The sequence below is a fragment of the Aspergillus homomorphus genome, assembly GCF_003184865.1.
Source record: "Aspergillus homomorphus CBS 101889 unplaced genomic scaffold BO97scaffold_35, whole genome shotgun sequence".
NCBI classification, from domain to species: domain Eukaryota; kingdom Fungi; phylum Ascomycota; class Eurotiomycetes; order Eurotiales; family Aspergillaceae; genus Aspergillus; species Aspergillus homomorphus.
Window position 1 is genome coordinate 144,938 of NW_020291921.1, and position 24,375 is coordinate 169,312.

At 51.9% G+C, this 24,375-nt stretch overlaps 11 protein-coding genes across 11 annotated transcripts; 5 read left to right on the forward strand and 6 right to left on the reverse strand.

Annotated features, from left to right (window-relative positions):
- Positions 1-88: 88 nt before the first annotated feature.
- BO97DRAFT_427141 (uncharacterized protein) lies at positions 89-1,775 on the reverse strand (the record flags this gene model as incomplete). The annotated part of the gene is made up of 2 exons (XM_025697180.1): positions 89-1,509; positions 1,562-1,775. The coding sequence occupies 2 exons, from the start codon at positions 1,773-1,775 to the stop codon at positions 89-91; spliced, it is 1,635 nt and encodes a 544-aa protein (XP_025548874.1).
- An 829-nt stretch (positions 1,776-2,604) lies between these two features.
- Positions 2,605-3,956, forward strand: BO97DRAFT_395708 (v-SNARE protein VTI1). The gene is made up of 3 exons (XM_025694044.1): positions 2,605-3,153; positions 3,237-3,643; positions 3,713-3,956. Exons 1-3 carry the CDS (start codon positions 2,974-2,976, stop codon positions 3,798-3,800), a joined length of 675 nt encoding a protein of 224 aa, XP_025548875.1. The 5' UTR covers positions 2,605-2,973; the 3' UTR covers positions 3,801-3,956.
- Positions 3,957-4,097: 141 nt separating this feature from the next.
- BO97DRAFT_315889 (DSC3 family protein) lies at positions 4,098-5,072 on the reverse strand (the record flags this gene model as incomplete). Its single annotated transcript, XM_025691265.1, has 1 exon — positions 4,098-5,072. A coding segment is annotated over one exon (975 nt), but the record flags the coding sequence as incomplete, so codon positions are not given.
- A 570-nt stretch (positions 5,073-5,642) lies between these two features.
- Positions 5,643-7,008, reverse strand: isa1 (Fe-binding Fe/S cluster assembly protein ISA1). The gene is made up of 2 exons (XM_025694045.1): positions 6,150-7,008; positions 5,643-6,089 (listed from the first exon to the last, which is right to left on the reverse strand). Exons 1-2 carry the CDS (start codon positions 6,829-6,831, stop codon positions 6,052-6,054), a joined length of 720 nt encoding a protein of 239 aa, XP_025548877.1. The 5' UTR covers positions 6,832-7,008; the 3' UTR covers positions 5,643-6,051.
- Positions 7,009-7,940: 932 nt separating this feature from the next.
- On the forward strand, positions 7,941-10,685 carry BO97DRAFT_445234 (ARMH3 family protein). The gene is made up of 8 exons (XM_025698524.1): positions 7,941-8,133; positions 8,186-8,308; positions 8,372-8,452; positions 8,514-8,667; positions 8,722-8,834; positions 8,891-9,225; positions 9,276-9,686; positions 9,756-10,685. The coding sequence occupies exons 1-8, from the start codon at positions 8,053-8,055 to the stop codon at positions 10,480-10,482; spliced, it is 2,025 nt and encodes a 674-aa protein (XP_025548878.1). The 5' UTR covers positions 7,941-8,052; the 3' UTR covers positions 10,483-10,685.
- Positions 10,686-10,798: 113 nt separating this feature from the next.
- Positions 10,799-12,516, reverse strand: BO97DRAFT_159203 (MRG family protein). Its single transcript, XM_025690210.1, has 4 exons — positions 12,180-12,516; positions 11,721-11,952; positions 11,205-11,589; positions 10,799-11,148 (listed from the first exon to the last, which is right to left on the reverse strand). The coding sequence occupies exons 1-4, from the start codon at positions 12,341-12,343 to the stop codon at positions 10,937-10,939; spliced, it is 993 nt and encodes a 330-aa protein (XP_025548879.1). The 5' UTR covers positions 12,344-12,516; the 3' UTR covers positions 10,799-10,936.
- Positions 12,517-13,278: 762 nt separating this feature from the next.
- Positions 13,279-15,505, forward strand: BO97DRAFT_374133 (uncharacterized protein). The gene is made up of 2 exons (XM_025692925.1): positions 13,279-13,879; positions 14,689-15,505. Exons 1-2 carry the CDS (start codon positions 13,314-13,316, stop codon positions 15,191-15,193), a joined length of 1,071 nt encoding a protein of 356 aa, XP_025548880.1. The 5' UTR covers positions 13,279-13,313; the 3' UTR covers positions 15,194-15,505.
- An 85-nt stretch (positions 15,506-15,590) lies between these two features.
- Positions 15,591-17,118, forward strand: BO97DRAFT_395730 (4-hydroxyphenylpyruvate dioxygenase family protein; the record flags this gene model as incomplete). Its single annotated transcript, XM_025694046.1, has 3 exons — positions 15,591-16,321; positions 16,389-16,553; positions 16,617-17,118. The coding sequence occupies 3 exons, from the start codon at positions 15,591-15,593 to the stop codon at positions 17,014-17,016; spliced, it is 1,296 nt and encodes a 431-aa protein (XP_025548881.1). The 3' UTR covers positions 17,017-17,118.
- A 282-nt stretch (positions 17,119-17,400) lies between these two features.
- BO97DRAFT_407490 (Dabb family protein) lies at positions 17,401-18,236 on the forward strand. The gene is made up of 2 exons (XM_025695651.1): positions 17,401-17,773; positions 17,908-18,236. The coding sequence occupies exons 1-2, from the start codon at positions 17,672-17,674 to the stop codon at positions 18,118-18,120; spliced, it is 315 nt and encodes a 104-aa protein (XP_025548882.1). The 5' UTR covers positions 17,401-17,671; the 3' UTR covers positions 18,121-18,236.
- Positions 18,237-18,325: 89 nt separating this feature from the next.
- On the reverse strand, positions 18,326-21,771 carry BO97DRAFT_395736 (putative GTPase activating protein (Gyp5)). Its single transcript, XM_025694047.1, has 4 exons — positions 21,423-21,771; positions 19,791-21,347; positions 18,797-19,738; positions 18,326-18,739 (listed from the first exon to the last, which is right to left on the reverse strand). Exons 1-4 carry the CDS (start codon positions 21,459-21,461, stop codon positions 18,677-18,679), a joined length of 2,601 nt encoding a protein of 866 aa, XP_025548883.1. The 5' UTR covers positions 21,462-21,771; the 3' UTR covers positions 18,326-18,676.
- A 941-nt stretch (positions 21,772-22,712) lies between these two features.
- BO97DRAFT_445241 (Rab geranylgeranyltransferase BET4) lies at positions 22,713-24,073 on the reverse strand (the record flags this gene model as incomplete). The annotated part of the gene is made up of 4 exons (XM_025698525.1): positions 23,980-24,073; positions 23,811-23,921; positions 23,166-23,754; positions 22,713-23,098 (listed from the first exon to the last, which is right to left on the reverse strand). Exons 1-4 carry the CDS (start codon positions 23,986-23,988, stop codon positions 22,713-22,715), a joined length of 1,095 nt encoding a protein of 364 aa, XP_025548884.1. The 5' UTR covers positions 23,989-24,073.
- Positions 24,074-24,375: the final 302 nt, after the last annotated feature.

Below are 24,375 nucleotides of genomic sequence, written 5' to 3' on the forward strand. Positions count from 1 at the left end.
TCTATTCAATCTAATTATCCTGAGCGATCTAAGTTGAACTGGTAGACGGGAGGGCAAACATTTCGTCATTCTATGTAGAGTGATATCTTCAAGATAGCTTGTTGGCATTTGTGCTTGTAGTTGTCGGGCGGTAACGGGCGATTAACCGCGAGACTGGACCAGGCAGCATGGGAATGAGCAAGGCTAAAATGAGGATATAGAATTGTAAAATCCGAAGAAGAGTCCGTATGATTTGAATCGAAAGACCCAGACTGGGCCGGGTAAGGTCCGCCGCAAAAGGTTCTGATTGATACTCAACATGAAAAGGGACTTCCGCGTTCAGATCTTCAATCGCGATCCTCAAGCCCGCAGTGACGGCATCTTCGAGATGTCCACGACCTGTCCAGCGAAATCCGTAGCTCAGGCCTCTTTGGTTCTGAATGAGCTTAAGGTCATCCTGTGCTCGGAGCGTGCTGGAGGTTGGCTCTGGATTAGTGAACTCCCATACACTTTGGACAACGCTAGGGTGAGGTGGCGTGAATGGATTCAGCGTTATGTAGATTGGACCGTAGAGGGAAGCTGGAGTGTCCTCCAAGGCATTGATAGTATAGCTAAGACTGGACTTTCGGAATGCTGAGTTCGGTGAGCTCCCAGTCACGTAGGGCTCCAGCATGTAATTGTAAACGGCCGTAGGACGTTCTCTGTCGCGCAAAAGCTGGCTCAGATGATGAGCAGCGCTTCCCCAGCCGTCCGCTGCCGCAGCATGAGCTAAAGACCTTAGGCCTTCACCAACTAAGGAGTCCGAATGTAACACGGAGATGTTCTTAGTCGTCCCCAGACCACCGATGATCTTCCTTTCTTGCGCGCTCGCCTGAGGTCCTAGTATCTGCATTATCTCCTCCCCATCGACAGCGAAGATGATGCGATCAAAGTCCATCTCAATGCCATCAGCCGTAACCAGTCTGTAGAGCCTTTTGTCGTATCGGGTCAATTGCCGAACTCTAGCGTCTAGATGCACCTTCGAAGAATCAAAATCACGAGACATGACTTGCACCAGGTGGTGCGCGCCAAGTTCAATACGACGCCACTCCGGAACATTCTGCCGGTACCAGAGCAATTGATGGTCATACAAACAGCGGATAGCGACTTTGACGGGTAGCCGTGAAAGGAGCTTACCAGCATTTGTACCCCATAGCACTGAAAGGATTGGAGCTAGATACCTATCACGAAAACTGTCCGAGTATCCTTCTTTGGACAGATAGCTCTGGGCAGAAAGACACGACGCAAGGTCATTCGATCTAGAGGAATGGACGTTCTGATCCAGCACATCGATGGCTAGGAATCTAAGCCAGATGATGTCCCGTAGTACAGCATAAGTCTCTTTCTGAGAAAGAACCCAAGGACGAAGAAGAATGCTGCGTAGTATGCTGTCACTCCACCAGGAACTGCTAGCACCGTCATTTGTCCTGACGCTGAATCGGTAACTAGTGGTTGAGATCCCCAGGCAGCGCAGCAATGAATCCAGATTGGCTAGTTTGGCATCAGTCCTGCAAATAGGGCACTGTAAGGTAATCACACTGACGAGAAGTCTCAACATTATAGATTGGCGATTCTGAATTCACTTTGACTTGAATACCATCGTGCTCGAACGGTAGCGACTTGATACGCCCACCAAGAGCATCGGATGCTTCAAAAAGATGGACGTCATGGTCGGAGTTTTGCAGAGCCCAGAACGAGGTGATTCCCGTGCAACCACCCCCTATGATAGCGACACGCTCTGGCTGGGAGACTGGCATGGGAACGACGACGCTTGACAGTCACTCCGGCCATTGGTTTTCCAGTCCGATGATGGCGATGTATCGCTAGCTCTTTGGATGGTGTTGCTCAGTTCAAGGGTTGGGTCTATTGTTCCAAACGTACGGATGCTTTCTCCCTTCTTTCGCCAGAGATGGACAGAGGGGAGTCCATCGACGGTTGTAATATAGAAAGTGGCTTGCGAGACTCGATGAAGGAAGTCAAGGCGACAGGCTTACCAGCGCAGGCACGGTCAGAGCCTCTACCCTACTGTTGCTTCCGATTTGACCTCATGTGGCTTCCCGGTGTGATCACATCATATGACGAAGACAACGAGGGGTAAGTTAGCTTAGTATGAATACTCATGAGCCGAGGGGATTCATGTTTTGGGCGAAGCAGGAGATCCTCCCGATGCAGATCTGTAGGATGAGGAGCGTGACCTTTGGGTGGGTTAATTTATAGATCAATCAAAGGGAAGCGACGCTCGATGGCGGTCAAGACATCATAAATCATAATAAAGAGGAGTTCCGTTCCAGCTCCACCCAGCCAAGGCTACAATGGCGGAAAGAAGAGGGGCCAACAATAAGCGGGGGGAATGTATATCGAATAATAATACAATTGACTTGTCTGAGTCTGAATATCTCATGGTAAACTACAAACCATTTCGTCTGGCTCCACTAAGGAGCAATGGAAGGAATGCCCAACCGAGTTGTGGTGACAGTCAAGTGAGATACAAGTAAATAAGGAATAAATGTCGACGTCAGCCGGAAACAACAGCCTCGGACCAGCTCCGTCACGTGCAGGGCAAGAAGGAAAGCGGCCGCCGTTCCTGGTTGACAAGAGGATAGGCACATCATGCATTACTGACTCGGTCACTTTCTCCTTCCACACTTCATCCTTTCTCGTTTCATCGGCCCAATTTGTGTTTATTGTTCAAGCGTGAAGTCGTCCATCTCGACTCCAATCTGTTCCCTGTACTAGTAGCTTGATCGTTGAGGTTGCGGGTGGGCTCAATTCCTCTTAGACCCAGCAGGAGCACCGGCCAGCCACCACGAGGGTACAGTGGCCAATCTCTCCGCTTTATCCGATCCACAACCACCCCTATCTATCCGCTACTTCAATCGCCCTGCTTAAAACTGTCGAGGCTACCTGCAATAGCCATCGCTTTCCAGCAGTAAAAAAATCACATCCATACCAACCATGTCGAACCCGTTGGACACCGATGCCGGCTCGGAGCTGTTCAGCAGCTACGAGACCGAGTTGAAGCTGGTGCAGGCCGACCTCAACCAGAAGTTAGATCAGATCTCAGAATCCAGCGGTGAACAACGAAAGTCTGCAATCCGACTCGCGGAAAGAGCGCTGGACGAGGCGACGGAATTGGTGCGTTTGCCTGCTGCCTGTCCTCAAGACACTAAACCCCGCCGCGATGTCATCGTTCCTTTTCTAACAACTCCCGGATACAGTTGGATCAAATGCGCATGGAAAAACAGAACATCCCCTCCTCCGCCCGATCGAAGATCAACACCCGCGTCCGCAACTACGCGACAGATGTTGACGAAGCCAAGCGCAAGTTGCGGTCTCTGTCGGACGATCGCAAAGCCCTCTTCGGCGACCGGTACACGGACGATCCGCAGGACGAGCATCTGGAGCAGCGACAACAGCTACTGTCTGGCACAGAGCGCCTGGAGCGCAGCTCCGCCCGGCTCCAGGAGAGCCAGCGCATCGCTCTCGAGACCGAGGACATCGGCCGCAACACCTTGGCGGATCTGAACCAGCAGCGGGAGACCATCATCAATGCTCGGGGTCGGCTGTTGGAGAGTGAAGGCTATGTTGATACCAGTATCAAGACACTGAGGGGCATGGCCCGTAGGTAATGACCCCGTCCGCGAAACCGGCAGCACCTGCCACTGTTACGAATCAGTGCTAACGCCTATCACAGGATGGCTACGAATAGGCTAATCACCATTGCGATCATTACTGTGTTGATTCTTCTGATTTTCGCTGTGATCTACAGCAAGTTCCACTGAGCGCGGGGTTCCAGCAGGCGTTACCATGGGATGAACATTTGCCTTTGTATTACTTTGTTAACGACATATACAAGTCTGCCGATGCAGACCACTTCACGGAATATTGTATGATAGCAACCTTCCAGCTCTAATCCAAGGCCATTGTGTCCAAGCACGCACTAGCCATGTCTCCACCAATCCCCAAACGACCTCATCAGCAAAAACACAACTCATAGGGGTATCACGCTCAAGTAGACCAAAGAACCAAAAAAAAGGACAAACATTGAACAACCACCCTCACCATCCAAGACCTTAATTCATAATCCGCATCGCCCCAAAGGCAACATTAACCACGACGCCAACAAACACGGCCAACCCCTTCCGCCAACTCCAGACGCCCTCCTCGCGCCTCAACCACATCGCACAACCCACAGGCCAGAAGAACCCCATGACCGCGCCCCAAAGCATATCATCCATGGCCCCGCGAGAGCCGGGCCCAAACCCACCATCGTCGTCCGCAAACGAGATTCCCTCCCCGGGCCCACCACCAGCAACACCACCAGCCGCCCCGGCCGCCATGGCCGACGAGCCCTCATCCATCCACCGATCCTCCAACTCCCGCAGTTCCGCCCCAGAGGGCATCGTATCTGGCGTCCGCGAGACTGCCTGGATGGCCATGAACTGCGACCGCAGCGCCGTCACCTCGGCGGGCGTGAACCCCGCCGCCAGCAGCCGGTCGAAGCCCCTGGGCGCGGGCGTCGTCGTCGCGGACTGTACTCCCGATGGCGACGATGATGATGAGGCTAAGGTCTGGTTCGTGCGCCGCCGGGCATCGCTGTCGCTTTCTTCTGTTCCTGACTGCGACTCCTGTTGGAGGGTGGACGCCAGGCTTGCTTCGGCGTCGAGGTCGGCGGCGGAGAGGACAATGTCGCCGATCGAGCAGTGGATGTATAGGCGGGGCTGGTCGCGGACGGGGGCTTTGCCTTTGCCCTTTGAGGGTGTGGATGCATCGTTGTCGTCGGCGGCGGCGGCGGGGGGCCGGGGGGTGGAGCGCGCGGAGGATGAGGACGGGGGTGGGAGTTTGAGGGATGCGGCTAGCGGGGTGGTGTCTTCGAGGCCGCGGCCGGCGTAGATTAGACGGAGACGGTGAGATGAGAGATTCGGTGGGAGGCGCGTGCGGATAAGCTGTTTCAGGCCGGCGGAGGTGGTGGTCTCCGGGGAGAAGATGTCGAGCGGGAGGTCGGGGATGGAGGCTGAGAAGCGGATGGTGACGCAGAGCGGGGCCTCGGAGGAAGGATCCGGTGTGAGGCTGGGATCGGGTGTGAGAAAGGTCGGTATAGACATTGTGTCGGTGTTGTAGACTGAAAATCGACTGCGTGTCTATCGGAGGTATTGTTGTAGTAAAGCTAGCGGTATGGTGCGGGATGAAGCGTGGAAAGGGGAGCGTTGATAAGCTGATAAAGTGGAGGATGGGCTGAACTGAAATGCCCGGAATATCCCCCACGTGATGTGTACTAATGTTCCCCGGTCTATATGATGCACCTCATCAATGCGACTGAACCGCTCTAGGTCTAGTCCACTATTCTACCCTACTAGATCTGGAGATACAGTAGAAAACGGTTTATGAGTTCATGCTGAAACTGCGGGCTAGTCCCGGCTAGCGCTTGGCCCCGATTAGGTCAGACCTGGTATAAGCTGCTTCAAGCCTCCTTCAAGCCGCCTAGCAGGTTTACCCATGTCAATTGATCGAGTTGACAATTCATGTCTATTCTTCCTCAGACTGCTGCCCGAGCATTTTCACTTAAAGCCTCTGCTCCTGCGCATCCTTCAAACACTTTATACGCACAAATGCATTCAGAAACTGCGATGAAATTGTCTTAGCTATCATGCTAGGGACGACATTGTGATAAGACAAGCTAGAGTGCTCAGCTATACCGATCCCATTTTTAGGGGATGCTCGCTGGCGGCTGTTCGCCTTCCGCACACGAGTAATGAAGGCGATTAGGTCACCACATATCGCCTCATTGGTGTTGCAGTTCTGCCGGCCGGGTTATTATATATCATCCACAGGTGAAGAGAGAAGAAATAATATATTGCACAGTTAGTGGGCTATGTGCCCGGGAATCAAGATATGTTCAACAGAAGAGAGAGAAAAAAAATTCATTCGCCGAAGGGGACCGCCCGCAAAAACGCCATCCAATGCATATAGGAACGCAAAACCCGATTCATCCAATAAGCAATATCAAGATTGTATAAAAGCGCCGAAAGCACCTTATACCATGAAGGATTCACCGCAGCCGCATTCTTCCTCTGCGAAAACAGGTTAGTAGACGCTTCAAGTGGTTGTCTAGTGAGCCAAAGGGTGCTTACTAATATTGGGGTTGCGGAAGACAAATCTTCTGCTGAGCTTGTCCTCTTGCCAATCCATCTCGCTTCCAATTATGCTGAAGAGAGCCTTGCTGTCGATCAAGACCTTGACGCCGTCTTGCTCAACGACTTCGTCGAAAGTGCCCGGCTTCTCCACGTACTCCAGGTGGTAGGCGAGGCCAGAGCAGCCTCGGTTCTTCACTCCCACACGGATCATCTTGGGTTCTGGCTGTGAGAGGAGTTTGCGAAGTTGCTCGATCGCTACCGGAGTCACTTTCATGGCAGCTTTGCGGGCGCGGAGTTTTCTGCGGGGCTTCTCGGTAGTCTTGGGAGCAGCAGTGGATACGGTCTCAGTGGGCTTGAGCTTCTGCGCCTCGCCTTCAGACAGGCCGGGATTTGGTGAATAGGCTTGTTGTCCGGGAAGCTGAGGCGAGGCCATCTCGCGGAATGAGGGGAAGTCCGCAGCGATGGAATTGTCTGAGGACCCTGAGGTCCGAGGAGGCGGGAAAGAGGTGGGCAGACTGTGTGGCCGGTATGCGGTGGCAGTCTGCATATCACGTTTCGATGAGGACCGGTGCGAGTTGCCATAGGAAGAGAACAGACGGTATGTCTGCACTGTGCGTCTGCTGGACGACTGTCTCAACAAGCTGAGCAGCGTGGCGGATGATGTCACCAAAGGCTGCATTGTGACTGTGGGAAATGAAGCGGTGTAAGAACAGCTGATAGCAAAGATCTATGAAAGGATAGAAGTAGCCCGTAGATAATCTGCCACAGGATTTTAAGAAGTTGGTTCGTCACTGTAATGCTTATGACAAGAGGGATGCAAGAAGGATGATGAGAGTTAAGTCGGGAAAGATCGAGTTCTGTTTGGGGGGGCGGAAGAATGCCGGGTCGGGTCCCGAGTCGGTTAAGAAGCGTCAGGGCCAGCACTAAACCAGCCAATCATCATTGAGGTGTTTCTACACAGTCAGGTGGCGCCACTGCGCTCTGCGGCTCTAAGCATTACCAATGGAGTGAGACTGGGGTAAAGACCCAATTACTGACCAGTGACTGGTCTTAAGTGACTTGTCCATTGATCATTCCGATTATTTTATCCCCCATTCATACGATCTGGTGGGTTCTGATGCTTGATTTCACTGTTTCAGGATTGGCCGATAAGTTTCTCGGATGGTCATCATTTTCTTACTAATGAATTGGCTGGCACCTGAGCACCTCAGGTGTCGACCAGATGACTAAATGCGTTCCTCCGCATTCGATCACTTACTAATGAAATATAAGTATGTACTGTACAGTACTATGGATTTGTACAGCAATGACTCGACAGGCTTGATCAAGTTGATCTGAACCCTTGGAGAAAGACCCTATCTCGGATCGATATCTGTGTTAAATCGCAGGATTTTTTTTTCAGACTGCTTTGAGCTCAAGCATTACCTTTGTACCCTCAGAGGATCTACTTGAGGATGCCACATGGTCAAACTTCACCTACCACACACCCCCTGATTATGTCATCATCTTCAAAGAGGAAAGAACTTAGCCAGCTAATGTAAATTTGGCACATTGGGGACAGTTTAATTATTGGATGAAATGCTACAAGTGAGTGCTAGTCTAGATCGCAGTCTTTAGTAGCTCCAAGAACAAAAGTACTGGCTCGTGCAAGGATGGGAGGGCATTGGTGACATGCTGGCATTGATAGGGGATGTGGCTTGCGGTGGGGATTGATGGCCGAAAGAGGCAGAAAAAGGAACAAGGCGACAACCGCGGCCCTGGAACTCCCAAAGCATGAGATGCCAATAACAACCTCCTCTTCACCCAGGCACTTAGATCAGCCTCAACTCTTTAGCTCTTGTTGTTTAGTGCTGGTCATGGTCTTGTGCTTCATGCCGACCATCCAACAATCCTTAGCATAATGGATTCCCCTTTGACCCAGCAAAGTAGACCGGAAACCTTCAAACCGAAGGTCGTGCAACTATACGAGAATTTGTTCCAGGTAGAGCGTCCACTTTGGCTTCTATCTTACATATAACTGACCACTTCAGCAGACTACGGATTATGTAGAGCCCTCGGAAGGATTCTGGAGGGAATTCTTCTTGTTGCCCCCGGATCGAAGCCGGCTCAATGCACTCCTAGATCAGCTCAGCCCCGATGAAACCCTCAATTTACAGGTCAATGATCCACGTGATCCTCAAATTCAAGATGTGAATTGACCATCGCTGACTTCTCAGCAGTCTCAAACCCAGCAGCTTTTCACTCGTGCCATACGCGAAGCTGCCTCAGGGTCCAGCCCCGTTGATTCATATGCTCTCGAGGTGAGTAAGGTACTGTACATCTTTATTGAGACCGAACCCCAATCGCTAAGCAAGATGGTAGACCTTGACGGTCTTTCTAGCCTGTGTATTGAAGAAAAAATACACTAATCCCAGCTCCGATGTCATCACCGTTCTTGCTGGTCTTGACAATGTTGATCATGCGATCTACAATTTTGTCGCCGTTTTGGATGGCATCATCCGCAACGGCAAGAGCTGTGAGCTTCCACCTAAAGTGAATGGTGCCGTCTAGTCGCTGACCGGCAACCCAGATGCCTTACGACTTCAGGCAATTAAGACTGCCATTGCAATGGCTGCTGGCGCCTACAAGACCAGCTTGGTCTCGTATCTCACGCATCGCGACCTGTTCCCTTCTATCATGAAGGTTTGTTCACCCACCTCTAGGTTACACCAACATAGCCAAACTGACTTTTGACACAGTTCGTTCAAGAGTCTGAGACGCCCATGCAAATATTCGAGCCATTCCTTCTTCTCGGCTTGTTAGCAAATTACAACAAATTCGAAATGCAGAACCCGTACCAGTTAAGGCTCGACGACTTTGTGAACGAAGCGAGCATCCAAAAGATTGCCAGGGGAGTTGGCGCCTCCTGTGGAGGCCTTAGGAACGGATATGTCGCCGTGCAGGACGACTCTCCGGAGGGTTGGACGCTAATTAGCACGTTGATGTACTTTGGCTTGGGCGCTCTTACTTCTGGTAAGAAGGATCGCCCGAGCCCACCGACTGCCGAGGAAGCGAAGGAATTATTTGCATCTCTGTACGGCCCTCGACCGTCTTTCTGCCCTATGTACCGGCTAACGAAACCAGTCCGACGCAACAGGCAGCGATGCTCCTAGCTACATACGATTTCATCAACGCCAACAAACTGTTTGGACTTCACCTCATCAGCCTAGCCCCGGAGAAAGACAACGAGGAATCCCCATTCGCGGCGTTCCTCTCTCTATCTTCCTACCTCCTGCAACATGCCTACCGATCCCCAAGGACCGCACACTACGCCGAGCTCAATCTCCTTACTCTTCGCATCATCTCCGAAGACAACGCGCTCTGCAAGCAGCTCTGCAGCGACGAAAGCAAGCGCAAGATTCGACTCTGCCGCCAGAAACAACCCTACCTCCCCCTCGTCACCGGCGAACGAGTCCTGACAACAGCCATCTTCGACATCCTCGTAGATACCCTCACGCACAACCTCCGACGTCGCCTCGACGTCAATCTTTACAGGTAAGCTACGCACCCTTCCCACTGCAAATACCTCTTGCAAACTCTAAACCATACCCCAAAAAATCACAGCCACTGCATCGCGATCTTCCTCCGTCTCCTCACGCACCTCTCCAAGAACAAAATCCGCCTCGCATACCACTGGTCCGAACTATGGCGCACATTGCTCTCCCTGATGCGCTTCCTGACAAGCTACGTATCCGACCTACTGAGCAGCACCCCGCACATCCACACCCTCACCACGACGCTAGTCAACCTAATCGCCTTCTGCGTCTCCGCAGGCGACACCTTCCTCCCGGACCCAGCCTCGTACGACGACCTCTTCTATAAGCTCGTGGAGACGGGACCCATCATCGCCAAATTCCGCGACGTGTACCACTTCAAAGGCGCCTCCACCAGCAGCTCCATCCACAACCCTGTTGCGACCTCGGGGATCGGGGCAGGCCACATCCCCAAGGCGGCGATGGACCCGGCCAGCACGGACATCCCCGTGGCCGCGATCGAGACGCTGATCGCCGTGTCCACGCACTTCTACACCCTTCTGTTTGTCGCGGATAAGGGCGGCGATGCCGGCGGGACGGAGGACGGCGAGAGCCCTGTGCCGGTGCCGGCCAACCTGAAGAAGCATCTGAGTCCGCGCGAGGTGCACCGGATCATCAAGCAGGGGTACGAGACGCTGAGTATCCCGCCGCTGGAGGGGCTCAGCGCGTGGCAGAAGTTCCGCGAAGCGGATTGGAAGGTGGAGTTGAAGCGCGCGGCGCGGTGCGCGGTGGATGATGCTAGGCAGTTAGTTGCGTAGGGTTGTCTCGATGATAATTGTTGTGGCTGACAGGTATTGAGTATAGCGTTTAAAAGAAGTGATAATTTTTGTTCACCAAGCGCTTGGGAGGCTTGTGTGGAGGTTCTACGTAAGTGAGCTGTGTTGCGCGCGTGCTTGTTGAAAGGTTGATACATTTCCGTCGAATTTTTGAATGCCATGCATGTCCAGTCAATCGACGCTTCTCCAGTCCTTGAACAGGAATCATCATCTCATAAATAATAAGACAAGGTGTCACTCAATTTGAATGCCAGGATGTTCGCCTTATCTATCCTAATAATGTTACAGTGAGAGCATTATCCATAGCAAACATTAAGACGCCATAATATCAGTGCTTAAACCGTAGTCCGCGACACAAAATTGGCCAAGAAAAGAATAACTGAAAAGATTAATACTCAGACGGACGGTATGCGACGTTAGCTTCAATCGAACTGCCTCAGACCAGACGCGAGGTAGTGGTGGCTGGAGCCGGATTTGTAACACCGCGCGACTTTTCGATGTACTCGTTGCTGGCATTCGTATACCTAGTCGCAAAGTACTTGGCCGAGTTTCGACTCAACCAGATTGTGAATTTGGAGAGCTCTTCCCGAAGCCTGTTCGTGGATTGAGCATCCATGTTGGTTTGTGCGATCAGCTCGGGCATGGTCGCTACGGTCACTATGGGTTAGCACTCTCATTGCAATTAACGGAAACTGTGGACTCACCGAAAAGCCGTGTCAAATGCTCTGCCCCATAGGTCTCGAGAGGACCTTTGTCGGCCCATTCCCCATTGCCGTCCTCCCACCTCTTGCGGATCACTCGATACTGTTCCCGTTCGAAACGATACAAGAGGATTTTGTCGAGGGCCTTGTAGAAATACTCGCGTATTCCCATGACTATCTCATCGAGCACGTCCAGGTCGGCCGCGCTCGTCCTCTTGGGCTTCTCCTCCTTGACATAGTCATCCAAGATCTGGCTGACTGAGCATTTGGCCGGCAAGGCCACAACTTGCTGGTTCTTGGTCACGTTTTCCCAGTCATCAACCAGAAGAGATTTCAGGTTGTCTGGCATGACAATCCGCACTGAAGGCCGGACATAGAAACTTTCTTCCTGTATTGCTGCTGTTAGCCAATTGACCATGCATATAGAAGGGCCCTAATCGCTCTGCCACTGTACACTGGTAACAATGTGCAAGGACTGTGAAATTTAAATCTAAAACATAATACTAGAAGCAGACGAACCTTTTCAATATCATTGTCTCGTGCTCTCTTCGTCCCGCGGCCGGGAACTGAGGTTTGCCTCTCCTCGCTGCCCCGGGCGGAACTGCGGTCGGAGCCTCCCCTCTTCTTCACGGAGGTCTTCACATTCTTCTGGCGGAAAGCTGCCTCAGCCTCGCGGCGAAGAGTCGTGGCCAACTCTCGGTTCTCATCTGTGAATTTACGAAGTCGATCCTGGGGTACCCAGTCATCCCAGCTAATTACAGAAAAATTAGCATGTCAGTCAGCCAGGTCGTGTGATCCCGCTCCTCCGGCCTAGAGTAACAGCAGCCACCTGAACGATGACAGACAAGTTTGGGCACCTTCTCTTCCAGAAAGATGAAGCGCGAAGGAAAGACACGATTTATCAAGGTCAAAGATCCAGTGACAACAGAATTCAAGGAGGACAGCGATTGTGGTGATAGCGGGGAGGTTGAGACGTACGTGTTCTTCCATCCCTTGTAGTGGACCAGGTACTCAAAGGGACTCTTGCGGTCTTCCGGATCCATATGCCTCAGATCAAGGATTTTAGCTTCATATAGGATCTCATGATGGAAGCAAAGGACTCTCTCGTCCTTCTGGTAGTTCATATTGCTTGCAGGAGCCATCTTGAAAAAGAGATAAGTGATGTTTCAACTTGGAAGATTTTCTCCAGCCGCAATGATTAAGGTGCGTATCGTCAAGGACCCAGAGTCTGATGCCTGAACTGCACCAAATCGCGAGAAGAATTCAGGAGATGCGAGTCTTTCCTGATTCAGGGTTACTGCTCGTCTCACCCCCGTTTAAGTGCCTTCGCTCCTGAACAGCACGTGCACTAATGTGCCTAAAATCTTCGAGCAGGCAAAGAGGGCTGATGGAAAGAAATGGCTTGAAACCAAGATAGTGCAGCCTCGAGCTGGAGATTAAACCAACTACTGAGGAGTGGAATTGATCTTCTCGAGAGAGATGATATTACTCAATTCGCTAGACTAGGTCAATGTTAATTATCAAAAATCGATGGAGAAGTGGTGAGATGTCTCACAAACAAGAATTGAAGCCACAGATCAATTTGCCACAGGCGTTGAGAGTGTTCTTGGGACTTTGAAGAAGGATGGGTCGGAAAGAGGTGGTAGAGAGTGTTATCGCATGTCGCGGTTGGGGCAAGAAAGAGGAAGCGGAAGCAGTGGAAGAAACGCGTCCAGAAGGGCAAGTCACGGCCTGGTGGCCTAAATTGGAACATTCGCCCTTCCTTTCCTTCTCTCTCTCTCCGCCACCCTGTATCATTCTTGGATATTATAAACAACCTCATTTATTATATCTACGAACCTACACAGCTACAGCTCTTATCCAGTAACATTAACACCTCTATTTTTCTCTGCTAAGCCGCTTCTCCTTCTAATTTCTTCGCCCACTGTATCGCAATCTACAATCTCTGATTGGTTTGGGAACGCGAGTTATCCCGATTAAGCGTAACACAACAGCCACCAATTATCATTCAATAGCAAGCAGAAGGGTCATCTCTGCCCGCGAAGGGGAGTTGAGGATTTCTCGCTGGTCAAAAGTGTTATATTTGTGCTTCCTACGCCACCACGACCCATCATGGCACCTTCAGAGACCGCCATTCTGAGCAATTTTCTCTTGGCCCCAGCTCCTCTGCCAACAATCATGTCATTGCAGCATTTTACTGAGCTCTTTCCAAAGAGGCTGCGTTCTCATCCCCACATCCGGGTTCTCTATCGTGAGCTGCAAGAGATCCGCGAGCAAGATATGGACCTGGTCAACGAAAATATCGACAAGGAAACAGTCCAAGGTGACCGCCAGAAGGCAGAGCTCCGTAAATCCTTGATGAAGACAGGCATTGATGGCATGAGCGCGTCTGACCAGCGTGAGATGGACATGGATGTTGAATTGTTCGGGCAGACGAACTCGATGTCCGATTATCATTCGGTGCCCAGTCTGCTCGACGCTATGCAGGCGGCGTGCTCTAACGTTGAACGGGAAGTAGCTGAAGTCGACAGGGAGGCGAGCTCGCTCTTGTCCAATCTCAATGATCTGGTCGGTGATCTGAGTGACCTGCGGTATGGCAAGATGCAAGGCCCTGCGGGCACGACAGGCGACGAGGTTGTCAATGAGGCCATAAGGGGTCTCCAAAATCTCGAAAATGCGTGCTACCGCAACAGCTGAATCGGATAGACGGCCTTCATGTCAAGCTTGGATGTATCCTTCGAGTCTTGTCTCTAATCCAGATCGGTGTATTGCCAGTGGACGCAATGACCCGCCAACATGTGCGGCCCGCTCAAGTGGCCACAGTACTGGTCAGCATGGATCTTTCAAATCAGGGTCTGCTAGCGCAGAGTGCCTGATCTGCAAGAAGGCGCGTCCTGAAGGCACAGCACCGCCACATCTCTTCATAAGAGATACCCGAATTGCACTCTTTCTTGCGCTTGGTGCATGGGATATTCTCGGGCTCCCCAACCCGGCCAGGTACATCTGATAAATCGACCTTAGACAGTAACAGCCTCCCAACAGGCAATGGCTCTCTGTTACGAAGTCTCATCCGAGATGTTGGGCGATTAAGCATTTCGTGGGCTGAATCTTCTTGGCATAATGTTGGGCAAATATTCTCCAGTAATGAACGCTATAGAGTTTTTATCTTTCTCCCTTAGGATCTACTCTCATGACCTCCACTCATCGATCGGCTATTCGAGTTTACGGGTTTCTTCAAGGTCTGTCATCGAACAAACACGATAGATAAATCAGAACCTCAAGCTGCGGCAGACCATAATTCATGTGATTGTCGAACGTAGCCAAAGGGGACAGCCGATAAGATACCGCGCGAGGGGTGCATCCTCGACGCGCTAATTTTCCCTCGTCGTCTTCAAGAAACCCAACCTTGATCTCCAACCGACCAGAGACAGCCAGTCTATTGCTCCTACTTGTAACCGTCGCCCGGATCCCGGATCTCACCGGAAAGAACAATCTCTCGTCAAGTCTCTCGATCCCGACAACCTCACCCCTCCACAATGCCATCCATCACCCTCCACCCGCGCGCGTCGCGATCGCCCTCACGCGTCCCCAACCCTCTCCCCCAACTCCTCCAGACGCCCTCTGGCCTTGCCCTCCTAGAGCTCCAGGGAACAATCAACATCCCATCCCAAGACGAAGCCACCACCTCTTCAGCCGAAGCACCCGACGCATCCGTGTTCGAGACCCCGATCGGCAAGCTCATGTTCCCCGATTACTCACCGCAGGATCCCGCAGACGACACAGCATGGATGAAGCGGGTCTATCTGTACGTCGGACGCTACCAACGCATCACAGGCGAGGTGAAGAAGCTGCCGAAGCCACTTGCCATCGTGCAGCGCAGAGCAAAGCCGGCGGGTTCAGCCGGGGACGACGCCGACGAATTGGAGGTGGTTGAAGTGGTGCGCTACAAAATTTACTTCAAAAGTCGACCGGAGCCTGTCAATGACATCTGAGGGCTGGAGCTCTTGGAAGGGAACGGCTGGCATATGATCGAGGGCCATTTCTTGGTTCTACGGATATCTGCCTTGGTAGGAGCTTGTAATGGAGATGTCAGCGGCTGAACCTAGTTGCTTGTCGTTCAAAACTTGAGAGGAAGACGGTTGAAACCTGGCACAACGCGTGCCAGTAACACGTCCAGAGAAACCATATTCTTTGCTCGTCAAGGCGAGATCAGAGCCCATCTGGCTCCCACGGACCCAGAGCTTAGCAAGCGGTCAGAGATATAAGAAGGGGTGATGTAGGAAAAGTTTGGACTGGCTCGCACGAGGCTTATTGTCCAATCCGCTTCGCAGCAAAGTCAAATCCAACGGTGGTTTCTTTTGCTCTCTTCTCGGCAGTTCTGCTCACACCATGGCTATTTTCTCTTGGGCCAAGAAGGATAAATCCGGTACAGAGAAGGATTCATCTTACAACGAGAAAGACTCATCATACAACGAGCAGGATTCCACTTGCAATGAGAAGGACATCTTTCCCTCAGATCTAGGCCCAGAAATCGTGGCCTTCGATCATATTACATGGTACGTGGGCAACGCGAGGCAAGCCGCAAGCTACTATGTCACGCGCCTTGGATTCGAGCATGTCGCGTACCGAGGCCCCGAGACAGGCTCGCGGACTCTAGTGGCCTACGTGGTTGCCAACCGAGACTGCACCTTTGTCCTTATTTCGCCTGGCCGCGCTCCTATTATAGACGAATTCAGTGATGAAGCGCTCATGTTATCCGGTGTTCAGACATTTTTGGCCGAGCACGGAGACGGGGTAAAGGATGTCGCATTTCGGATTGAAGGTGATGTCGAGAGCGTCTCGAAGAGAGCCGTCTGCAATGGTGCGAAGACCATCACGCCGCCGCGGACTATCAAAGATGGGGATAATGGTACTATCAGCTTCGCTACTGTAGCGGCGTATGGACCGGTGTCTCATACGCTGATCAACCGGCAGAATTATACGGGGCCTTTCTTTCCCCAGTTTGCTGCAGTGACTGAGAAGGACTCGATCAACCGGAATCTTCCACCGATTGACTTGATCGAAGTCGACCACTGCGTGGGGAATCATCAATTGGACTGTCTTGATTCTGCAGTGAAGTAGTACGACTCTCTAGCCATCCTCTTGGCCCCCGACTCCAGGAAACATGCATACTAAGCTGAAATATAGCTACGAAGAGTGTTTCGGCTTCCACCGCTACTGGACCGTGGACGACGCGAACATGTGCGGAGAGTACTCGGCCATGCGCTCCATCGTCGTCGCCTCGCCCAACGAATCAGTCAAGATGCCAATGAACGAGCCGGCATCGGGGAAGAAGAAGTCCCAGGTCCAAGAGTGCGTCCCTGCCCATCCGCACTCTCAGGCGCAAAGCTGAGCTGAGCTGACGATTGCCACTAGATTCGTCGAGTACCATGGTGGCGCCGGAGTCCAGCACATTGCCTTCCGGACGGACGACATCGTCACGGCGGTCAGCCGACTGAAGCAGCGCGGGATGGCGTTCCTGCGCGTCCCAGACGAATACTACACCGACCTGCGGCAGCGGCTGGCGAGTGGTGGACCCAAGATAGCCGAGGACATTGACAAGTTGCAGGATCTCCATATCCTGGTGGATTTCGACGAGAAGGGCTACCTGCTCCAGATCTTCACCAAACACATACTAGAGCGACCGACAGTGTTCCTCGAGGTGATCCAGCGGAACAATTTCGACGGGTTCGGCGCGGGCAACTTCAAGGGCCTGTTTCAGGCTTTCGAACGAGAGCAGGCTCTACGAGGAAACTTGTCCCCAGTTACAGCATGAAGAATGTATTAGACAGGACACGACAAGACAGACAGAGAGGGGGAGTGGTTCCGCAGTATCGGCAAGGAGAATAGCCGGGGCGGAAAGAGGGCGCGAGGAAAGAATTCCGCAGTTTGTTGTAACAGCCACAGCCAGAATATACATTGAGCACAACAATAGACGATCTATGACAATACAGAAAGCAATTTCCAGCCATTATAGTATCTAAATAGGAGGAGATCGACCGTTGCAACAATTTAACCGTATACCCCAAAGGACCAAGCAATTCAACAAATGACCCCGAACCGACCATACCCGACGCCAGCCGACATCCGTCGGAAGCCCTCCTCCCTCCCTCCCTCCTTCCTATAACATTGAGAACTACCTTCATCACGACGGTCCTACCAAGTAGCAATAAGCATTCACCATAAATAGAGCCTATGTGATCAATGATACAAAAAGCCCCCCGCACCTCAAGCTGACCAAGACTACATACACTCCAAACTACCCCACAACCGCCGATACATAAAACCCTCCCCGGCCTCAACTACCTCTTCCTTCCCACTACCATACAACCAACCTCAAAACACAACATCCATTCCAAACCCCCCCCCCCAATCCCAGAAAACAACCCTCCTAAGTGATCAAAATATAGATGCTGCGCAGCCTCCCGAAAATGGCCCCAATCGAACGCATCACCCTCTTCAAGATCCCGGACGAAGCCGGCCGCGACCGCGTCCTAGAACAATACAAGATCCTTGCCAAAACAGCCGTCAAGGTACGTTTGCGCATATAAGTACAGTACATACTGCCAACAACCCAAACCCACGGGGATTTCAACCCAAACCCCATGTCCCCAAACAACCCACATGACCCTAAGGATGGTAACTAAATCTCAAAGGGAAAAAAAAGGACGGAAAGCCATACATCGTCAGCGCGGCGGCGGGCGCATCGTTCCCGGACCCCCGCAACAAGGGGTACAACCTCAGCGTGAAGACGACGTTCGCGTCGCTGGAGGATATGCAGTACTATGACACGCAGTGCGAGGCGCATAAGGCGTTGAAGGCGGTGGCGGCGCCGGTGCGGGAGGAGGTGCTGACGACGTATTTTGAGAATATCCTTTGATGAATTCAATCTTTTCCGGGGGGTTCTCTTTCGGGGAACAGGGGGTTAGGGGGTTGTATATAGGTTTGTTTCGGTTGAGTATTTCTCGCTTTTTGGCGAGGTCGAGAGGAGGCCAAAGGTCAAGTGAAGAGTTATTTTGGATTCAAGTTTCTACTCTAGACAACTCCTTCTGTGATGTATACCATCCAGTTCATGACTTGGCTCTTTGTATGTATGCATGCATGCATGTTGCTGGATCAATCAATCATAGCTGAATGCCCCCGGGTGAGTTCGCTGCTGTACTCGAGCACACGAAAAGAAAAAAACAAAACATAAACATGAAACAGTTAACATGACTTCCTCGCCCTTCATCCCCTGGGATTAAAAGTACAAAGGTACCCAAGAGTTCTTTCCCCCTCTCCCTGCCAGCCGCTTAAAATGTACAGTACAACATGGCTCAAAAATGCCGTCAAGGAGCCCGAACGAGGAAGAGTATGAAGAAAAATAGCAGCGAAGCCAGGCGACCCACCCATTCATCGCTAAATGCTTGGTCAGATTATACAAACCCCCGCGGCTTTTAATCAAGAGCCTTGCGGAGGTCACTCCATTTCTGCTTGAGGTTTTCGTGATTTTCGTGAATCTAGAGATGGTAGTTAGTATATCACTGTATGACCCGAAATAGTGCCAGCAAGCTTACCTCGGCCCATTTCATCTTGGCCTCCACCAGCTCCTTCTCCATCTCTGCCATCTGCTCGACCATCGACCGGTTCTCATTCTGAACCTCCAGGTTGCGCTGCATGATGCGGTCCATCTCGGTGCGCAGCTTCTCCTCCACCTCCGCCGGCTGCTTGTCCACCACGATCTTCAGCTCTTTGACTTGCATCTTCAATGCATCATTGATATCTGTCAACTCCTCGTTCTCGACTTTGATGTGAACCAGTTCCGACGCGAGCTGAACGTGCTCCTTGTCCGAAGCTTCGTTTTGCTCCTCCAGCAGGCGGATCCGGGCACTTTGAATAGCCACAGTGTGCTTGAGGTTCTCAAGCTCCGCTTCGCGCTCCTTCTCCGTCCGCACCTTGTCCTCCCACTCAGCCGTATACGCACTGAGCGTCTCGGGCTCGAGAGGGACGGCGCAAGCGTCCTGTACCATGATATCCGCGCGATAGACTTCCTTGTCGGCAGCCCCCGAGCTTCCAAAGAATCCCGACTCTAGGATCGAGGACGGAGTCGGTTGCCTGTCGATGTAAACGTCGAACAGCCGCTCTTTCAAGAACGTGGTCAAGGGCGCCATGTCTTTCATTTCCAGCAACGTGTCGGCGTTTCGGCGCATGATGGCAAGAGCAAATTTGAGAATAGCATTCTCGAGGCCTTCATCAAAAATGAGATCGTACACACGAAGGACTAATTGCAAGGGGAATCGGTAGGCAAAGAGGGTGAGGAACCACTGCGTTGCATACAGTTGTGGAGGCACGCCGCGTCGCCGGAGGTGACAGTAGAGAGCCGGCTCAAAGTCCTCCAGTAGACGCTCAAAGAGATACAAGCAGCGGTGAAGACCCGGCATCTCCTGGATGAACATCTCCCGCAAGCCGTATTGGTTCATCAGCTTGACAAGAAGTGTGAATGCCTCCGCTTCATCCATCTACAAAAAGGTCAGCATAAATCGTTGACTTCTGGGTGTGTGGATATCCTACGTTGAAGAGCAGGGGCATGACGATGAAGTTCATTCCCTGGGCATATCCCACACCCTCATCGTACAGGGCATACGCCTTGCACAGTCCGAACAAGGCTTCCTGGTTCCCTTGAGAAACAAAGTAGCGGGAATAACTCGTGCGAGCGCCCAAGTCACGTCGGATCGTTTTCTCTAGCCTTTGTAGCGCCAACGCCTCCTCCTTCGCTTTCTTTGCTTGTTCCTTGGCCAGCCGTTCGGAATCGAGCTCATGCGAAGGGCTCGAAGAGCCGTTAATCGAGTGCGCCACAGAGGCGGACCGCTCTGAGCGGACTGACGAGCGAGAGGACGACCTCGCGGAGTCTTTTTCGCCTGTTCCATTGGCCGTGCCATTGACCGCTCGCTGCTTCTCCTTGTCTGTACCACGGGCAATAAGTTCCCGATACACCTCTTCCAGCTCAGGATTGCGGCTGTCAGCCAGGACTTGCCAAATCACTCCTCGAATGGTTTGCGGGATTCCTCGTTTGATAGCGGCATTAAGCTCCTCCGAGTTCGTTCCTTTCAGCGCGTGTGGACCGCGATTGACCAATTGCTGCCAGAGCTCCCAATCTACCGGTGCGGACGCGTCCGTCGCTGAGGCTGAGAAGCCTGCAACTGTACCCGGAGGCAGATTCGGATTAACGGTCGATGCTCCATTGGAGGGCGATGCTGCGGATGGGGTGACGCTTGTATAGCTTTCGCCTTCTTCCGGGATGCTCGGAGGGCTTCCTGCGGAGTGACTGATGCTGGCCCGTCCTGACGCGACGCTTGCTTCGTCGTTCTCCGATATGAGACCTTCGTCTCGCAGTCTGAGCTGTTTGAATTGATCCTTCAGACTGCTTCGTCGAGGTTTTTTGGAGCCTGTGCCGTCCGGATCTTCTCCGTCATGGTGTCGACCAGCAGGGTCAGGGTTGCTGGAGAGGGTAGAGATCGATGCAGCCGTGTTCCGGCGCGGCTGTGGTGGTGGTGGTGGTGACTTAACCTCCTTGTTGGAGGATGAGCTCCGAGAAAGCCAGGCAAACGGACTGGTGAACGAACGTGTTGGCGGCGGGGGTGGTGCAGGAGCGGCCGCTTTGTTTGCGGGAGCCGCATTGGGAGGGCCGTTAGATGAGCCCTGCAGGCGCGAGCTCTGCGACGAAAGTGAGTCTCTAGAGACAAGTGGTGGAGGTGTGCCAGATTTGAGCTCCTGGCTCAAGCGCTGGTTCTCGAGTGACTCTTCCTCCTCCTTGTTGCTGGTAAGGTTTACTTCGTCGAGAGAAGTAGTCGACAACCGATGCGCGGTCAGCAATGGTGATTTTTTGTTCTTGCGAGGGGTATCCTCCGTTTCGGATTGTCTGTCTATACTGGCGACATCGCTCTCTTCGACGGTCTCTGTTGTCTCCTGAGAACTCGTAGGCAAAGGGGGTGCTTCCGTTAATTGAGGTGTGAGGTTCGATCCGCTCGGGGGGCTGTCGGTCAACGATCGCGAGGAGGAACTCTGGGGGATGGAGACACTGAGGCCAGCGTGTGAAGTCGGAGATTCAGGTGCATCATCAAAGGATTCCTGGTACGAAAAAGTTGTCATTATGGGGCCCTCAAAGAGATCGGAGATGTTCTGGTATGGAGGTCAAAGGCTCACTCCTTCGTAAGTTTCGCTATTGCGTCTGGAGGACGACATATTTTAGACCCGACCACCTGGGGGGGGGCCGAAACTATGTAAGACCAGTTGGTTTCCAGATTGGAAATTCCGATTGATACAAGAGGCTGAATACACGCGCGATACGTGGGGGGGGAGGGGGGCAGCAATTGAGGAGGTCAGGACAGTGAAATTTCCATGATAGGGAGGTGGAGGCAGGCGGGAGATGGGACGGTAGCCACCGACGGTGGTCAGAAGAGAGAAATTAATCTGGTGGTGGAGTTTGTAGGTGAGGAGTTGAGACTTGGGAGGATAGTCTAGTAAGAAGAGGAAGGGGGGAGGGGGAGACAGCGAGAGGTTGGATAAACGGAGATGGATGGGGATGAATGGAATGAATGGACCCAGAACCAACGGGTGGAATTCCAGGACCGTGCCACGGAACTAGGAAGATCGGTTCCCAGTAGGTCGGTCAATCCAGGAGGTTGTCTCCCTTTTTTTCTTTTGGTGTGTTGTGTAAGTCAACGCTGGTCGCAAGATTGCGCAAAGTGGAGAGTTGAAGAAGAACAAGCAAGAGACTGTAGGAGCTGAAATTGTAGAGGGAAAGCAACGGTGGGCATTCACTTATTCCCCGACTGGACAGGTCTCGATTCGGGGTAATTCGTATGCTTTCCGTTTGAATGGATCACTGTTGAATGAATGGTGTTTCCCCCCCTTAAACTAGTACCTAGAGTATTATTGTTGGTGGTACTAATCCATTATTATTAGTAGTCAGGAGAAAGAAGACCTGGTTGATCTATTTAGCAGTCTATTGTCTGACTGTCAATATGAATAGGAGAGAGAGAGGTGACAGTGCCTGGTAGTGCATTATCTAACTATCTATTTATCGAAGATCAAAGTTCGCAGACAGAATGTTTCATCTTGTTTTCCTTTCATCCCACTAACTCGTGGGTGGTTCCTGGGTGGAGGACTCCATTTCGATAGTCTTTTTTGATATCTGAGGGCAACATTCCTTTCTGGAGCCACACCTATTATTCTGAAACTCGCCAATATCCACCTTTAGATCAAACGCACACTAACTAGTTATGCATCCTGCTATCTTTAGTTGACCTCCATCGGTGCCTATGATGCTATGTATGTAAGACATGAAGCATAAAAAGCAAGGGTTTACTCCGTAGAGAGAAGGGGTTTAGAGACAGGGAAACAAAAATTCATGAATTTACCCCGAAAATAGCTGTCTATCAAATTCTGATGCGGAGTACCCAGACCGGTCGGCAAGGGATGATCATGATCGGCTCAACAGCCCAGTGATTGTTCGAAATCCAGCCACCGTCGCTGTCGCAGCGGGTCCAACTTCTTTAATTCCGCAAGCCAGCTTAATACCGCCCGTTTCTGCCCATCGCCGGGAGTAATCCCCTCCACTTTCCAAGCCAGCAATGTACAGTCGATCAAGGCTTGGTAGAGATATTTACAGTCTTCTGCCCCGTCAAGCATATCTTCAATTTCCTCAATCTCCCGTCGGAGATATTCCAAGCGGTCCGAGTCACTAAGATTGGGTGCCATCGTCTGGGCCGCCACAGCCGGGTCAAAGACGCACATCAAGTTCTGGTGGTAAAACCATAATGACTGGTCATATGGGTCACACAAAGCACGATGGATCAGTTCCAGCTCTTCCGGAATGACTTGTTAGCATGTCCACGCAGTCAGACGCTTGTGTTTGCGCCACTTGGCAAAAATAATGTAGCATACCGTCATCCAGCATCTTTTTTCGTTCCTCATCGCGGGCGGATTGCTCGTTCAACAATCGCTGGATCAGCTTGGTGCGATAGTGCCAAGCAGAGAAATTTGACAGGTTGGCGCCGATCATCTTCTTTGCGTAGTCAAATTCAGCCTTGGTCATGTCTTCGTCGGTTTGCTCTGCAGACTTGAGCTCTCGGAGAGTCTCTATGACAAATCGTCTGTAACCCCAACCGTGGAAGTTCCTGCTGTCTAGATTAAGCATCTTGCCTACCAAGCCCAATTCCTCTTGCCAGAATCGACAGGCAATCGAAGCAGGGAGCAGGCGCTTGGCTTCATCCAGAAGCCAGACGCGGTAGTTCCAGATCCAGTAGCACTTGGGGAAGCTCTTTAGTAGGGGAATAAGAAATAGCAGGTCACTCTTGATCAAGGCAGCGACCTGATTTGCAGTCGTTTCGTCCGAGTCACTAGATTCTGCGCGCGAAAACTCACTTCGCAAGACTTGCCGACGGTAGTTCCATACTGTGTAGTACTCGGGATTGCTGCTCAGCAGTTCGGATATCTTCTGTAGAGTTTCTGGCGTGTATTCGTGCGTCGCAACCTGGTTGCTACTGTTAGGATGCGCATTATTGCTCTAATATTAATGGCTCGACGTACCTTTTCTCGGACGCACTGCTCGAGTTCTCGATATTTCTCAATTTTGCGAAGCTCCTGTTGGCGAGCCTCTTCAGTCCTCTCCCCTTTACGGGCGTACCGAGGAATCCCATGCTGTACATGCAAGGTCAGTTTGCATGCGTAGATGATCTGGTGAGAACGGGTACGTCACTTCAGCCATTATTTGATTATCGAGGTCTAATTATTGCTCGTCAAGGGGTGTCTTAGCTAGGTGAGTTGGAAACCGGATGCGACTAAGGTTATCGATAAGAGACGGCAAGTGCTTGCGGATTACTGTATGTGAAGCCCAAGCGGCGGCGGCCACTACCGAGTTCCCGGTTTCCTGTTCAGGCCAGCCGCAACCTCCTTCCTCATCTTGACGAGTCACGTGCCATGGTCTATACAACCATGCTATTCATCTGTAAAGACCCAGCAGGACTCTTCATTCTATGCTGCTAAAATCACCCCGCCATGCTGTGTGTCTGGCAGCATGGCAATGTATCAATAAGAGCTCCGGCTCACTTCTTGGCTCCAAGCATTACCAAAGACATAATCTACACAGCGTTCA

Excerpts from the sequence above, each read along its gene's own strand:
- BO97DRAFT_395708 (XM_025694044.1), top strand. The coding sequence starts at position 2,974 with ATGTCGAACCCGTTGGACACCGATGCCGGCTCGGAGCTGTTCAGCAGC. Across the intron at positions 3,154-3,236 it reads TGGACGAGGCGACGGAATTG|TTGGATCAAATGCGCATGGA; the intron begins GTGCGTTTGCCT and ends TCCCGGATACAG. Across the intron at positions 3,644-3,712 it reads CTGAGGGGCATGGCCCGTAG|GATGGCTACGAATAGGCTAA; the intron begins GTAATGACCCCG and ends CGCCTATCACAG.
- BO97DRAFT_407490 (XM_025695651.1), top strand. The coding sequence starts at position 17,672 with ATGGCCCCAATCGAACGCATCACCCTCTTCAAGATCCCGGACGAAGCC. Across the intron at positions 17,774-17,907 it reads TTGCCAAAACAGCCGTCAAG|GACGGAAAGCCATACATCGT; the intron begins GTACGTTTGCGC and ends GGGAAAAAAAAG.
- BO97DRAFT_395736 (XM_025694047.1), bottom strand. The coding sequence starts at position 21,461 with ATGTCGTCCTCCAGACGCAATAGCGAAACTTACGAAGGA. Across the intron at positions 21,348-21,422 it reads ATAGCGAAACTTACGAAGGA|GAATCCTTTGATGATGCACC; the intron begins GTGAGCCTTTGA and ends TTTTCGTACCAG. Across the intron at positions 19,739-19,790 it reads TCATGCCCCTGCTCTTCAAC|ATGGATGAAGCGGAGGCATT; the intron begins GTAGGATATCCA and ends ACCTTTTTGTAG.
- BO97DRAFT_374133 (XM_025692925.1), top strand. The coding sequence starts at position 13,314 with ATGGCACCTTCAGAGACCGCCATTCTGAGCAATTTTCTCTTGGCCCCA. Across the intron at positions 13,880-14,688 it reads CTCCAAAATCTCGAAAATGC|AACAATCTCTCGTCAAGTCT; the intron begins GTGCTACCGCAA and ends CTCACCGGAAAG.
- isa1 (XM_025694045.1), bottom strand. The coding sequence starts at position 6,831 with ATGCAGCCTTTGGTGACATCATCCGCCACGCTGCTCAGCTTGTTGAGA. Across the intron at positions 6,090-6,149 it reads CTTCCGCAACCCCAATATTA|AGGAAGAATGCGGCTGCGGT; the intron begins GTAAGCACCCTT and ends CTGTTTTCGCAG.
- BO97DRAFT_445234 (XM_025698524.1), top strand. The coding sequence starts at position 8,053 with ATGGATTCCCCTTTGACCCAGCAAAGTAGACCGGAAACCTTCAAACCG. Across the intron at positions 8,134-8,185 it reads TATACGAGAATTTGTTCCAG|ACTACGGATTATGTAGAGCC; the intron begins GTAGAGCGTCCA and ends CCACTTCAGCAG. Across the intron at positions 8,835-8,890 it reads TGTTCCCTTCTATCATGAAG|TTCGTTCAAGAGTCTGAGAC; the intron begins GTTTGTTCACCC and ends CTTTTGACACAG.
- BO97DRAFT_159203 (XM_025690210.1), bottom strand. The coding sequence starts at position 12,343 with ATGGCTCCTGCAAGCAATATGAACTACCAGAAGGACGAGAGAGTCCTT. Across the intron at positions 11,953-12,179 it reads TACAAGGGATGGAAGAACAC|CTGGGATGACTGGGTACCCC; the intron begins GTACGTCTCAAC and ends TTCTGTAATTAG. Across the intron at positions 11,590-11,720 it reads GAGACAATGATATTGAAAAG|GAAGAAAGTTTCTATGTCCG; the intron begins GTTCGTCTGCTT and ends GCAGCAATACAG.